The following is a 14532-nucleotide window of genomic DNA, read 5'->3' as shown; positions in this document are numbered from 1 at the left end:
ATGCACCGAATGGTTCACATATCTGGAAACATCCACAGCCCTCAGTAGTGATGGTCACCGGTACTACCACCCGTCTATCTCCTAGATATCTTGTTGAACATCCCGCCTCCCCCAACTATCTACTCTCAATCACCGACCTAAAAACCAAAACAGAAACCAATCCCATAAAACCCAAGAAATTCACCCCCTGAAGACTCACAAATACCCAACGCCTCCAAACAACCTTACTCGACCCCCACTCCCCCCAGATCCAATCAGTAGTCAGAGAACCCAAGGTAATACCACACAATCCCAGACCAGTCATAAACATATGCGAAACACCAAATACGGATTCCGAAAGGGAGAGAAGAACCTGGACGAATCGGATCCATTGTACCATATTGCGAGCACGTATCAGAGCCAGGACGCCGCCGATACCTTCGACTAACATGATATAGATGTTGGCTACTTTTAAGCAGGTGGAATGGTGGTAGTAATTCTGGTCGGGGTCGAGTCGTGGAGATGAGGGTTGGGCGTTGGGGGGTTCTAGCGTGCTGTCTTCCCTTGAGGAGGGAGTGGTGGGTTGGGAAGATGTGTCGTTTGTACTGGGACCGGAATCTTCTTTGTCTATATACCAGTTAGTGGAATGTTCTCGATGGATCGGGCAGTCCTACCGGGGTAGAAGATTTCGACGATCGGTAGAAGTGGTAGGGCTAGAAGAACAACCGGCATTATCTGCCCGAAGCCCCAGCGATTACCAGCAATATTATCAAGATCCGGCTCCGGGATAGTGATATTATGAGCCGTAGAATTGACTCTAATGCTCAAATCACCCAGTTTGTCGCCTATGTGAGTGATATATATGTCCAAGTAATAATGAAGGGTTGGGTCTGATAGTTCCAAAGTCGGGATCAACTGCACTATGGCGAAGAGGAAACACATCACAAGCCAGTATATCTAGGGCCATTAGCGTGGGTCAGATCCAACGTGGAGGGAGTATACCTCGAAATACATGGAAGACCAATGATCCAAGGCAACCCGTGCAACAAGGAATACTGACAACAGAGGCAAATACAGTAAATTCCCCAATAGTCGTTTGCTCAAATTGGGGGCAGTGCGCCACATGAATATCTTCCACAACCCTTTTCTCCCCCACTTGCTAAGTGATTTGCGGGGTCTGCGAACCATGTAGACGGAAAGGATTTTGTGGAGCTTGACGATGCGGAAAAGAAACCCAAAACCCGTTGTCAAGATGTAGATGGACATGGAGATCCCGGCGGTCGTTTTGATTGAGGGACGCTGCAAGAAGTAGCAGATGGCGTGGTCGCTTGGGGATGGATGAAACACCGGATACCCCCAAATCCACTCGTAATTTCCCGATGGGAAAATGGCCACGATCAGCATGACCACCAACGCAAACATGAGGACTAGTCGCCAGTGTCGCTCGGATGGGTGGTTGTGCAGATAATTGCGCAGCAACGTCAAGCATGAAAGATGGGTCAGACATGAAAACCACGCAAGACGACCCATAAACTGCCAATGATAGCATGAGATACCGCAGCGGAGCTGTGCGTATCCGCTGATCAAGATGGCGATTCCAGTGGCAATCTGAAGATCGCTCATGGCTAGTACATACTATCGGCAGGTTAGATATCTCAACTACCTTGAAAAATGCCGGACTCGCCTTGGTCAGTGGTGCATCGAAACGGGCCCAGTATTTCGTGGAGATTTTTAGTTTCCTTCGTAAAGGCCCGAGGATCATAACATCCACTGGGTTTGGGCGGAAATCAATGGTTTCATCATGTGGCCGGAAGGGGTCCAGGTCGGGCTGGAAGGCAATGAAATAGTGAAGAACGATGCTCAAGATTGTCAGGCCAGCGGGAGTCAGATATCCGACAAGGACCTGTCATTGTCAGACAACCCAGTGTCTATCATGTGGGCTACATACACCTGTTCCAATTATGTCAGAGTCAGGCAGGACTTCGGTAGGTGGGTGAGAACAGTCGTAGCCACAGCCTGCTGCCATCTCTCACGTTCAATTAGAGCCATTGATTTGCTGTAGAAGTCTCCCCAGGAGTTGGTAAGCCCGGGGCAGGAAATGTATTAAGAAGAGGCCGGGCTGACAGTGGCCAAGCCTTGTTCCAGACCTGTGTATGTACACATCAGGCTCACTTGTCATGTTAGAATGTCAGCCTAGCACAGCGTACGAGAAAAAGAACCAATGTGCAGGCCACGTCAGCCAGCAAGGCGTAGTCCAATTAGGGTCAGAGCATCCCCTGTTCAAGATACGAGGTGCGGCATGAGTTGTGTTACAACTCTGGACGATTTTAGGTGGCATATCAGCTAAATCAGCCACATAATCTCCGACGGAAGTCTCATGCACGTAGGCATCAACGTTTATTTGTGGATGTATCTACCACCCCTGTCGATCCTCTCAGCCCGCAGAACAGTCTTAGAAAAACGACTCCTATCATCAACTCCAAGTCAGCTACTGGACATGCAAGTGGAATCTATTGATACACCCTCTTGCTTAGTTCAAAACCTGAACTCGCCAGTTACCCCCCTTCCAGTATTGGTTGCAAAAGCCGTTCTCGAGGGATCGGATATCTTCCTATTTTCCTCCAAATTGTTGCAGTCTCGTCGAATATTGCTCTGGATAGAGAAATTTCGTGTGTGGATAACCTGGAGAGTTTGAAGAAACCAACCAATTTTGGATACAATCAGGGATTTCGGATCTTGTATGCAAGCATAAGTATCGACGGGACCATATTCTCCATTGCACTATAAAGCTAAAAGAAGAAAGACCTGAAGCTAAACTGAAATCATCTGCAACGTAATCTGAGAGATTCAAGAGTAAATTTACCAAAAAGAGAAAATTACCAAAGCAACACGATCAAGAACAGGAAAGCCAAGAACAAGAACAAACTCCAAACGCAGTGCAACAAGCCCCTCAATTCATCCACAAATCTTCTCCAGGTCTATCCGACAATAAACCTAATCCAGATTCACCGTATTAAACAATCGATTTCCAGTATCCGTCCCCCTAGTTCCCTTATACTTATTCTCCGAAAGCCGCAACGCAACCACCGTCAGAGTCCCATTCCGAGCAATCCTCCGCAACGGACCATCAGGAGCAACGGCTTTCGCCTGGACGACCCCAGCAACCACCACAATCCGGATATCCTTGTTCAAGGCCCGAATATGATTGACGAATTCAATCACAGTGGTACCGTTGTTGATGACCGAGTCCACGAGCAAAACGGTGGATTTCCCCAAGACGTGACGGGCCTTGATGTCCTCGGCCTTAAAGGCATGAAGCATGCTCGCCTTTTTGAAGGCTTTGTTGATCCCATCCGCCATGGGCAGCCCGCCTCGCATCAAGGCTATGATGATGGTGCGGGCTTCGTCGGCTAGCTGGTGACCGGTTGTCATGTTGCCCTGGACGTGGGCGATGTTGTATTCTTCGAGGCCGATCACCTCGCTGAGGTGTTCGATGGCAAGGTATAGTCCTGCTCGTTTGTGGACCTTGCGCAAAGCCGGACCAACCACTTGGGCGTCCCGCATGGGAGTCTGCAGCAGCTTGGCTGCCGGTTTTGAGGTCGCGTGGACGAGGTGGAAATTGGATGCGAGGAGCGGTTGGAGGAAGGTAGGATCGTCGAGTTTGATAGCGGGGAGAACTATCGTGTCGAGACGTGGTGGTGCAGACTCGGGAAGCAGGACTTGGTGTGCCTGGAGGCCCTGCTCAATGGCGGTGATTAATGCAGCGTCCATGGTCCGGCTCCTGTTGTTCTCATCTCCGACAATGACAGTGGCGTAGTCCGCACCCCTGAGCATCTCGATGTCGACAGGACTGTCCCCGAACGCCCACACCTTCAAACCATGGCGATCTCTCAACCGCCGGACCAGGGCCCCCTTGACCCTAGGAGTCACGACATAGCCGTCAGAGATTCTCCCTCCACCGATAACCTTGACCGTATCGGAGAGGCCTTCTCGCTCCAGAACCTTCTCCCAGACCAGGCGCAGCCCACAGGTGACGACGACGATTCCAATGTGCTCCTTCGCCGAGGCACAGTGCAGAAGGTTCGCAATCTCCGGGTAGAGGTTGACCTCGGCAGCAACCTGGTCGCAGATTCCATCGTACTCCACATCATCGGCATCCTGCTCATATAGCAAGGCGGCTTGTCTGAAGGAGGAGTAAGAATATCCGAGCTGGCTGCCGAACACTCCCTTCAAGACGCTCCATTTTCTTCCGGGGGTCTGTTTCCAGAACTGCTTTCCGGTGTCGATGGGAGCGAGAGTGCGATCAGCATCAAACACCAGCACCTTCTCGAGATACGTCTGGTGAGAGGCGAGGGCATTATCGATGCGCTCATCGGCCACAGTCTGGTTGTAGTGTTCGTTATGGCGCACAAAATCCTGAATCAGAGCGGCGATCTTCCCAATAGAGTATGGCAGTAACAAGGTGAACATAATGGAATGATTGAGACAGAGGGTAGTCATCTCAGAGACCTCAGTATCAATCCATTCTCGGAGGTGTGGGATCGCGAGGCTGTCACGATGGCGCTCCGTGTCATGTTCACGCCGTTGAGAAACAACAAAAGCAGGCTGATTCAGGTACACAACATGGGTATAGGTCTTGAGATCAACCGACGTGATGGCAATCTCAGCGTCCTGGGTCGGCACATCCCAGAACATATAGTGGCCAGTTACAATCCCAATCCGGCCGGAGGCAACACACTCATCTTTAATCAACTTCATAGCTTCCTGACGACAGATCTCCTTATCCGGCAGCTCCATCTTCTTAAAGGCAGCCAGACCCCCCGGCGAGACCTTGTCAATAACCGTAGAACCCTCGTAAAAGCTGAACGACCCCCCCGGAAGCTCCGTTTCCAGCAGCCTCAGAAGAGAAGTCTTTCCCGAACCCGGGACGCCGTAGATCCCTATGATGGTGGGCTTGTTGTTCATCTCCGCTGGTCGATCCATATTCTCGTAGCAGTTGAGGGTTGGGTAACTATTGCTAAGAAAATAAGAAAAGGTGCAGAGGAAAACCTGAGAGACGACCGAGTATAGGGGAGTGGAATCTGCTGCTGCAAGGAAACTCCCCAGAAAGGAGGAACCCATGTGTCCTTTATAACCCTACCGAGGACCAGCTGGGATTCACAATCCCATGTACTAAGTGAACGGCGACACACATTATTGTTGGGATGATATCGCATCGTTAGCAACCAACCGAGGAACTGTTCTCTATTTGTCGGTAGAGATCCATCCCGGTGTGAATTCAAGCGGGGCATGGGTTAATTCCCTCGTTTTGTGTTCACTTGCTTGATATGTGTTGTTATTCAGGATGTATTTATTCATGATATGGGAGGTTTAGCTGTGCCTTTCTTTCATCGGAGTCGGAATCAGATCCTTCCTTTAGGGGATCTGTGTAAAGCATCGTTTATTGTTGCGTTCGTGTTCAGCTTGTATAGAGAACAGGTTCGTAACTGTGCATAGACAAAGCTTATGAAGAGATGAGTCTGCTGTGCATGTAAAACCACCAACATGTCAAAGTTACCAATATAACTCATGAAACAGAGCAGAATGGTGACAATCAAACAAGGTGGGGTTGTGTGACTGCCCACTTGATGCTCGTTTACCGGACTATGGTCATGGGATGTAGTGAGGGGATTCACTGGTAGTTATAGTGATAATGGGGGCTGTGTGTTTGGTTCTTTGGCTGAGTGCACCTGTGCCTGTAACTGTAACTGTAACTGTGGCTTTAGTGGGTCATGTCATGTCATGTGTGGTGATTTCACTCTTTAGTAGGTCATGTGTTATATATAGAATTGAATTCATTGGGTCTGTTGGGAATGGAAGGCTTGCTGATATTGCAAAGGCAGATGTGTATGGTTCGTGAATGGTATTGTGGTGGTGCACATGACTTTCAGAGTTTTCATTTCGAATTCTGGGATGGTTGAAGAGGAGGTAAAGTGAAAGGGCAAGCTGGAATGGCTGTTATACGTGGGAATGTAAGCGGGGTCTCCCGATTTGATCGGAAGGTGACTATGTATCAAATGTAGGGTGCCTAAGGATGTAGACATCTTCCTCATATTCCTTTTGCGCAGCTATACGCTTTATCTCTGAGGACATTCCCCTCGAAGCCAAGGTAAACTGTTGCAGATCTACTCACACTCATACCCCCTCAGTCTCACCACCACCTCCCTCACCATCCTCGCCAACCTCCTCGCTGCCCCAAACTTCCTCCCAAACGCATCCAATAATTCCACCGCCAACTCCAGATCCTCGACCGCCTTACTCTCCCGTACCACGACCCCGAGCTGATCTGGCTGCGCCGTCGTGGCATACATCAATGCCAATGCCGATTGAAACACCCCCAGCAGATTGAGCCAGTTATACGCAAACCGTTTCTGGCGATGCATGTTCATGGCTTGGCGGATGGACATGGCTGCCGCCATTGCGAGTACCTTGACTTTGGTTTCGTCGAGGGCCGGGAACAATGGTGAGGGACGGTATAGCATCGCCACGTGCGTGTAGTAGTTTAGGTCGAACCAGCTGCTGCTCAGGTGGGGGACCGGGGAGTTGGTGGAGGGTAAGGGGAAGGGCATGGCGCGGCGCCAAGCGATGAGTTTCTTGTGGAGACTTTGAAGTAGGGATTCGCGTTGGAAGGGGGATAGGTGGGCGGTGCGGGGAGAGTACACTTTTGTGGCGATTTCGCTGGCGATTCGGCGGAGGGAAAGAATGTGCAGAGGGACGGACATGCTAGACGGGTGCAGTGGGTCGAGTGTTGCTGGATAGCCGGTGGGAGTGAGGTTCTCGTCTTCGACGTCGGTGAAGGGCTGGCGGTTGTTAGCTTGCTTGTTGGTAGAGGCTGGGAATAATACCTGGATGTCGATGTCGTCGTCGTGCATGGCAAACGGTCGGCCGAGGGTCATGGATACAACCCTGTTTGTTGTTAGAGTGTGATGATTTGTTGTTTGTGAGACCCACCTATCCATCATATACAGAGAAAAGAAGATCCGCTTTCGGTACTCGACCACGTCGGCTGGGAGGTTGAGATAGCTCGAGGAGGTATGCAGACCCATTCCGATTGCCATGCGAGCAGCCACGCCGACCAAAAAAAATGTATCTGGCAATTAGCAGGGCACGTCAATAAAATCAAGAAACATACTTGGCCCGATCTGGTTGAAGAACGAGTAGGACACTTGCAGCATCAATACCTCCAATGCAGCCTAGTTGATCAGTCAGGTGCTTTTACTCACGGAATAGACATACCATATCACCCAGTCCGAATGCCTCCTCAAAATACACCATCGCCTTGTTATAGTACAGAACCGATTCCGACTCCTCGACCAAAGACACGGAACAGTGCGTCGTCGATCCAATGGCGAGAACCATCCAGATACGAAACATCCACAACGCTGACCCTGCCAGCGGTTCCTGCGGCTGGCTATACACTCGCCATATGACCGACGTAAACTCGCCACGTCGAATGATCGGATACAGAGTGTGTGAGTGTGCGAAATAGAATTCCATCAGATAGCTGATGTGCCCCCTGTCGGGTAGTTGTAGGTCCGCAAGCACCGTCTCATCTTCCATGACATGAGAAAGAGAGAGCTGGTTGAACAAACACGGGGAGGAGTAGGCGTTGTGGAGATCCAGCAGCGAGGCCGCTGCGTCTTGGAATGGTTCCGGAAGAGGTCCATCAGGCTGGTCCTGTGTATCCTCTGGCATATCATCGAACACGAACTCTGCCTTGTCGGGAGACAGCCGTCGCAGGACTGCCTGGGTCAGCTTTGCAAAAGACAGACCCGATGAAGAACCCAGGTGTCGCTCTGCTGTAGCTTCCAGAGAGAGCCGCTTGAGTTCTTCGGCCAAAAAGTCCGATCGTGCATGAGCCGGGGGAGAAAGAAGAGGAAGATTATCAAAATTGTCTGTGTCGGGAGGTGTTGCGAAATTCACAATAGGCTGATCGAATGCAAGCTCGCCCCGTGGGCCATCTGGAAGCCCGGTTGATGCCAGGGCAGCAGTTAATTGCTTCTCGAGGTCTCGTACGCGAGACTCGAGGCCTTGGACGTAGCTGCGATATTACAAGTCAGCCAAGGCGTGCTACCAGACGGAGTGACTTACGCAATCGGGTATGTGCCGACCTGCCGATCATCGTCCAGAAAGCTGCAGGCCACCTGGGCGTGCAGACAGGTCTCGCATTGTGGAAGCGTCCGATCGCAGCGCTTCTTCCGTCGGTGGCAGCGACGACAGGAAGTGCCAGCACGAGCGGTACTCGCAGGCGAAGGCATTGTTGGGGATGGAGTGAGGGGAGAAGACCGACGGGGCTGCTTCTTATCTGTCTTTCTCCGCATTTCTTATCAGGGGCCGGCCGCGATAGTCTTCAGGCAGTATGATTGGTCCGTCGGCGTGCAGAAGTGGGATTGGCATTGGGATTGATTAGATTGGCCTGATCATGCATCATATCTACCGGAAGGAGAAATCTTATCGGGCCTGCTGCATCATGCAATAATCGTCCCGGCCAGATGCTGGATGGAGTAGCACCGAGCTGGCTTGATCCCTGTGTCTGGCAGTCTGCAACGGTTTAGCGCTGGCTAGTCTTTTAGCGCGAATCCTCGGCAATGGCACTCTATCTGCCGTGTCTGCAGCAGTGAAGTCGCAATGGCATGTCACTGCTAATGAGGTTAGCCTTTACTCTACATACATTGACTCACTGACTGAAGAAAGTACAACCATGTTGTTCTATCTAGAATATACCAGACATCTATGATCAAGGGTATAAAACAACTGCACGCCATTTCTCACCCACCACTATCCGTAGCACCATCAATTCTTCTCCGGATCAATCTCGGTCTTCGTCCCCCTAAGCTCGGTGCTATCGCTGTCCCCACTGGGTGGCTGTTCCGCCGGCCCGAACCCATACTGGACGGCCACCTGTTCCACCTCCTCGTCGGACAGATGCGGGAGTTCCTTGGAAGCCCGCACATAATTCATATTTTCCAGATACCCCTTCGCAAAGATCAGATCAATCTCCTCGAGCGACCTCCCGGACGTTTCCGGATAGAATAGGTATATCACCGGGATGAACAAGGCATTGATAACCGCAAAGAAGAGATATGTTCCCCATTTGATGTTCCGGATCATGATCGGCGTAACCATCACAATGAGGAAATTGAAGAGCCAGTTCGTGCAGGTGGAAATGGCGTTGGCTTTGGCTCTCGTTTTAATCGGGGAGATTTCGGCGGGATAGAGCCACGGAAGCGGAAGCCAGGTCGCTCCGAATGTCGCGATAAAGGTAAACAACCCGACGGCTGCACCTTTAGCCGCTTGCGCATCGCCCGGAATCAAGCAGGCGAAGGTTATGATCATAGATGCGCTTTGACCAAACGAGCCGGCAAGGAAGAGCTTGCGACGGCTGACCTTTTGGATTAGAAGCCACGACATGCAGGCGAAGATGGAGTACACAATCATATTGACACCTCCGAGGACCATGGCCATGAACTCGGTTTGATTAAGCGATTGTTGGAAGAGCACCGGAAGGTAGTAGATGACGGCGTTGCATCCACCGATCTGCTGAAAGAATTGCGACGAGCAGCCCAGTAACATGCGGCGACAGTGCTGGGTCTTGCCACCGGTGAAAACGGCCGACATGGGGGTGGATTTGGTGGCCATGCCAGAACTAATGCGGTTAGCGAAAGCATTTTTTAGGGTATAGTATGACATACGCTCGCAGAGAATCCAGAATGATGGTCTTTTGCAATTGAACATCATGGTGGCTAATCTCCTTGCCCTGCAACGCGGCAATGACTCGCTCGCCTTCTTCATAGCGTTCCTGGGTGAATAGCCAACGAGGGGATTCGGGCAGGAAAAGGAGGCCGATGATGATAAGAAGACCGAAGAAGATTTGGAAGGCAATAGGGAATCTCCAGGTGAGATCTGGGGGCCCGTAGGAGGCACCAAAATCGATCCAGTAGGAGATCAGGGTTCCGATTGCGACAGTACTACCCTCAATGCAGATGAGCAGACCGCGGTTGGAGGTTCTCGAGCATTCGGCCTGGTAAGTAGGAATCGTGGACGTGTTCATACCGTTCCCAATGCCAGTAACCACGCGTCCGATACAGAATTGGGCCAGCGGAACATGTCCCGAGAAAGACGTGATCTGGAGAATGACTCCGATGATCATGATGGAAGCTCCCAGCATGATAGAATATCTGCGGCCGAGCCAGTCACCGCAGCCAAGGATAAAGAGTGCACCGCCAAGGCAGCCTGGTCATGTTAGAATACGCTGTAACGCATGGATCCGTACATACCAAGCTCATAGATTGCAGTCACCACACCCTGCATGGTCGAGTTGTCTCTCGTAGCGGTGAAGACATCATTAAACGGGTCAGCATCAATGATGCTACTCATAACACCCTCTGAAAACAATTAGCCGGCTTCTCGTACGGCAAGGAATTGAAGGAAAGGCTTACGATCATAACCAAAGAGTAAGAAGCCCAAGGTTGCACATGAGGTCACCGACCACATCAACTTTCGACCGGACAGGCCGGCGAATGTAGGCACCGAGGACATGGTGAGATAATTTGATTATTTTCAAGATGATGCATCAAACACTCGGGCCCAAGGGAGAGACGGTCTCTTATATCATGCCGTACCCCGGAAAAACCGAGGCTCCTGCGGGGGCAGTATTGCTTGCTTCGACGTCCAGGATCCCCGGGATAATGAAAACTCTACTGGAGCTCTGGCTTGAATCCATCGGGTGGTTTCGGCAGAATTGAGAGGCTGGGATTCGAGGAGAGAACGCGGAGATGCGCCGTGCGCGGGCAGCCGCCCTCCTTGGCTCCCGGCCAAGATCTGGGCGCCCAACGCCGAGATCTTGGTCCCACGGAAGCCCAAACACACCCCAGCTTGGGGGAAGGATACCCGAGTTGAGGACGGTCATTCCGTCTGACCTGAAGTCAATGTCTGAATGGGGGTAGTATCCCGAGATGTCGGGGTAATTGCGGGTGATGGGGTGGTTGTATGACGGGTGCTGTTTATCGGGGCTGCACCACTGTCGAAGTCTCAGATTCGATGCCACTGCTACCTCCACAACTCCACGCGAGTGATACCTGCTGTAACCCTTTGTTTGACTGCCTTCGTACGCTGCAAGTGGTCGGAATCCCTGATTTTGCTCGTCAGGTGCCAAGCCGTTGGGACAGAAATGCCGCACCGCGTCAATGGCGGGTTCCCCTTCCAAACTTTCTCCGTCAGACGGACCAGCAGAGGTAATCTCCCGGTTGCATACGGTGACTGCAGCCAAGACACCTCACGCTGATCATTTCTTCCCTCGCCAATTAGTGGCTGTAGAGGTGGTCAGGTCAACTAGCCGAAGCAACATTGCATCATGGCGAACAGCTCTGCGATAGCATGTGGGCGTCGCTCCACGTGTGGCATGAGGTACGTGGCGCTAGGAAATTTCAGTCGCCAGTGCTTTGGAGGCTTGTCGGCGCTTGCGGTCGGACTCAGACGCTCGCACAGACAAGATCGGCTGCTGCTGATATCATGGCTGTGAGGAGGCTACGGGATCCTTGTCGTGTGGACGAAAACAACATTGTCCTACCTTATGGCAGTGTTGTCGCTGTTCACAGATGTGGAGGACATGAGATGATGCAGGAAGAAATGAGGGGCCAAACGGTACCCCGGAAAAGCACGTGTTCGGCTCGGTTGTGCAGGGACTCCACCATTTCCCCAGAAGACCCTGATCCCATATAAATACTTGTCAGCAGCACCATATGCACTCCAGCGCCTACATCTCTACGTAATCAAGCATCATATCTCGGATGGCTATTTCTCTGCTCGTATGAACCAAGTCTACCTCCTTTGCCTGACCGCCACAGAAAAACCGGATCCCGGTCGCTGCGTGACTGCCCACGGCCTCGCCAAGACTGTCGGGCGGCGGTGATCTTGGCGAGTCTTGGCGTCGGAGCCGAAGGAATCTCAATTTCGGGTAATCGGGATATGCGGGGGTTGTCATATGCCCAAATGCATCTTTTCTATTACTTTAACGGTCGCTATATGCACTATATACTGGTGTCTAATCCATTAGGCGTTATTTGCGCAGGAGAAACTGGAGCTATTGGCGTCATCGTGGAGAGATCGTCCCGATACATAGAGTCCAAGACCGCACTGCCAGTGGTTAGAAGGAACAAAGTACCCTGGGACGAGTACTTACGATGCAGGCGGCAATTCCAATGCAAAGCACATTGAGAATTGTCAACGCAATTTTCAGGGGAGACGAAAAGAGGCGACCTTTGTTAAGGTGGAGCCAGAAAACACCGCTGAAGCCGACTATGCAATGTCAGTATGTAGCTATACAAAAGGAAGAGCATCGCTTACATGTAGACCAACTGGCGAAGAGAGATGCCTAGGTTTCGGTCAGTCGAGTCAATCAGCAAAGACGGGAGACATACGATCAGACTCAGCAGATCACTAAACACAGGAATAGCCTCTGCGATAATCCAGGCAAGGATCCATAATGCCAGCATGATCCCCACCCAAGATCCCGTCGCCACGAGATCCCGGCTGTGCATGCGGTCCCCGTTGCGGAAGATGCGAACATAGACGTATTTACAGGCGACATGGCCATTCACAACACCGCCGATGATGATCTATCAAAGTTAATGGCGCACAAGCGAGACAGGAAATGCACCTACCGTCGGAAGAGCAATCCCGTAGGCGATCTTGGCTACCAGGGGACTGGCGGAGCCTAGTGCAGGGGACGTGACATTGGGTCCCGCATAGATGTAGATCACCACCGAGGTGACAATGTAGAGAATCGTATCGATGCTTTGGAGAAGACACAGGGCCTTGGGGTATTCCCGATGATCTTTCAGTTCGGACATGAACCCGAAGAACGCAACGTGGCCCGCTATTATATGTCAGCTGTGCCTCAACGAGATAGAACAATGAACCTACAGAAGGAAAACACAATATTGCAGACAGCGAGGAAGGCTTTGTACAAGCTAGTATCCACCGTCGCGTCCACGGCTCCCTTCCATGGACGCTGAATGCCAACGGCAATCATCACGATCATCACAGCAGAGAATACGCTGATGAATGCTGTGCAGCGTTAGAATTTACGGATGGCTGTCAACAGTTCGCAACTTACAGCCAACGGAAAGATAGGACATCTTCGCAGACGTCCTAGGTAAACACAAGATGTAGCAGATCACCAGGCCAACGATGCCGAAAACGATGGTGCACGTTCCGTGGGCGGTTATTGTGTTCATGGCGACCGAGAAGGTCAGGAGATGACTCGCCATGATGAAGACAACAAGTAGGAGTTGGCCAGTCCCAAAGACCTCGCGGCCGATTGGCCCAAGGAGGATCTCACCAGCATCCGCCAGACTTTGGATATGGGGATAGCGCCATCTGAACTGGCCGATGACGTAACCGGTGTAAGTGGCCAGCAGACCCAGGCCAAGTAGAAGGATGACAGCGCTGCATCGCATTAGAAAACGAATATGACTGAAGACTAATTACGAGGACATACGGAACCAGACCCAGCGCTGCGACAACGGCGGGTAAGGACAAGATACCCAGAGAGACGGTCTCGGCAACCATGACTGGCTAATCAGTAAACATCGCAGGTGCAGACACAGATATCACTCACGAAAGCCGCACTGCCTAAGAGATGTCAGTCAGCTGTCCCAACCGGTGCCATTGGAGGTAAACATACCACCAGCTCAGAACCTTGTACTTGACCTCGGCATACTCTTCATCGCCAAAGGTGTCATGATAGACCGAGTCCCCCTTCTTGTCGTCCTGCTTCTCTTCGTCCTGCAGGCCAGACTCATCACGAGCATCTTGGAAGAATTGCCCGGACTGCACATTGAGGTTGGGCGCAGCCTTGTCGCCAGTGGGATGGGCCATGACTGCGCGGAGATGGGAGGTGAAAATCCCAACTGGCCTTGCCACGGGATGGATGAGACCGGATGCGACCTGACGAGGAGTGGGGACGGCGCAGAATCTGGCGGCGGCAAGGTCTTGATTCCTGAGGTATGGACAACAGCCCTACCAGGTCTATCTACATGGACACACACAGGGAACCTAACACGAACTTGTCAACGGTTCAAAGGTCAGTTGTCCGGGAAGATAGCAACCTGACAAATGAGTCTGGTCTGACTCACCCTCCGAACCGGAGTCTTAAGTCTTAACATCATGGCAAATTTGCCTGCTGCTGTCCTGTGTGGGTGGATCCAGCGTTGCACCCGCTCCAGATCCCATTACCTAATTCGCGAGCCAAAGAGGTGGGGTTCTCCGCTCCGCGCCTCTGTTCCTGGCCAATCAACATCAAGCCAAGCCGGCGATGAGTGAGAACGGACCTGGCGCTTGTCTACATGAAGAAGGAACGCCCGGTTGGGGGTCGCCATTGGATGATCACGCCGATGACGGCTCTCAACCAGAATTCTTCTAGAAAAGGGCAGCCGAATATCAGAGACTGATTAGCATCATTGCAGGTCGGAGAAGGGATCCAAATCAATTATTCACCCTGCGATTCGTTCA

At 51.7% G+C, this 14532-nt stretch overlaps 5 protein-coding genes across 5 annotated transcripts; all 5 read right to left on the bottom strand.

The window, feature by feature from the left end:
- Nucleotides 1-518: 518 nt before the first annotated feature.
- On the bottom strand, nt 519-1653 carry BO94DRAFT_315290 (uncharacterized protein). The gene is made up of 2 exons (XM_025606851.1): nt 982-1653; nt 519-936 (listed from the first exon to the last, which is right to left on the bottom strand). The coding sequence occupies exons 1-2, from the start codon at nt 1600-1602 to the stop codon at nt 607-609; spliced, it is 951 nt and encodes a 316-aa protein (XP_025470709.1). The 5' UTR covers nt 1603-1653; the 3' UTR covers nt 519-606.
- A 1320-nt stretch (nt 1654-2973) lies between these two features.
- Nucleotides 2974-4962, bottom strand: BO94DRAFT_612593 (uncharacterized protein; the record flags this gene model as incomplete). Its single annotated transcript, XM_025616683.1, has 1 exon — nt 2974-4962. The coding sequence occupies one exon, from the start codon at nt 4960-4962 to the stop codon at nt 2974-2976; it is 1989 nt and encodes a 662-aa protein (XP_025470708.1).
- A 1181-nt stretch (nt 4963-6143) lies between these two features.
- BO94DRAFT_621418 (fungal specific transcription factor domain-containing protein) lies at nt 6144-8276 on the bottom strand (the record flags this gene model as incomplete). The annotated part of the gene is made up of 6 exons (XM_025616996.1): nt 6144-6818; nt 6864-6924; nt 6970-7108; nt 7151-7211; nt 7255-8059; nt 8110-8276. 6 exons carry the CDS (start codon nt 8274-8276, stop codon nt 6144-6146), a joined length of 1908 nt encoding a protein of 635 aa, XP_025470707.1.
- Nucleotides 8277-8811: 535 nt separating this feature from the next.
- BO94DRAFT_458471 (sugar porter family MFS transporter) lies at nt 8812-10557 on the bottom strand (the record flags this gene model as incomplete). Its single annotated transcript, XM_025607794.1, has 4 exons — nt 8812-9664; nt 9711-10251; nt 10296-10403; nt 10458-10557. The coding sequence occupies 4 exons, from the start codon at nt 10555-10557 to the stop codon at nt 8812-8814; spliced, it is 1602 nt and encodes a 533-aa protein (XP_025470706.1).
- A 1252-nt stretch (nt 10558-11809) lies between these two features.
- BO94DRAFT_531931 (uncharacterized protein) lies at nt 11810-14143 on the bottom strand. The gene is made up of 10 exons (XM_025611010.1): nt 13706-14143; nt 13640-13653; nt 13520-13592; nt 13136-13467; nt 12943-13086; nt 12681-12895; nt 12438-12635; nt 12364-12391; nt 12200-12315; nt 11810-12153 (listed from the first exon to the last, which is right to left on the bottom strand). The coding sequence occupies exons 1-10, from the start codon at nt 13897-13899 to the stop codon at nt 12070-12072; spliced, it is 1398 nt and encodes a 465-aa protein (XP_025470705.1). The 5' UTR covers nt 13900-14143; the 3' UTR covers nt 11810-12069.
- Between the last annotated feature and the right edge of the window lie 389 nt (nt 14144-14532).

Source organism: Aspergillus sclerotioniger (genome assembly GCF_003184525.1).
Source record: "Aspergillus sclerotioniger CBS 115572 chromosome Unknown BO94scaffold_5, whole genome shotgun sequence".
Lineage (NCBI taxonomy): Eukaryota > Fungi > Ascomycota > Eurotiomycetes > Eurotiales > Aspergillaceae > Aspergillus > Aspergillus sclerotioniger.
Note: the sequence above shows the minus strand (reverse complement) of the source record. Positions and strands in the feature narration are given on the sequence as shown.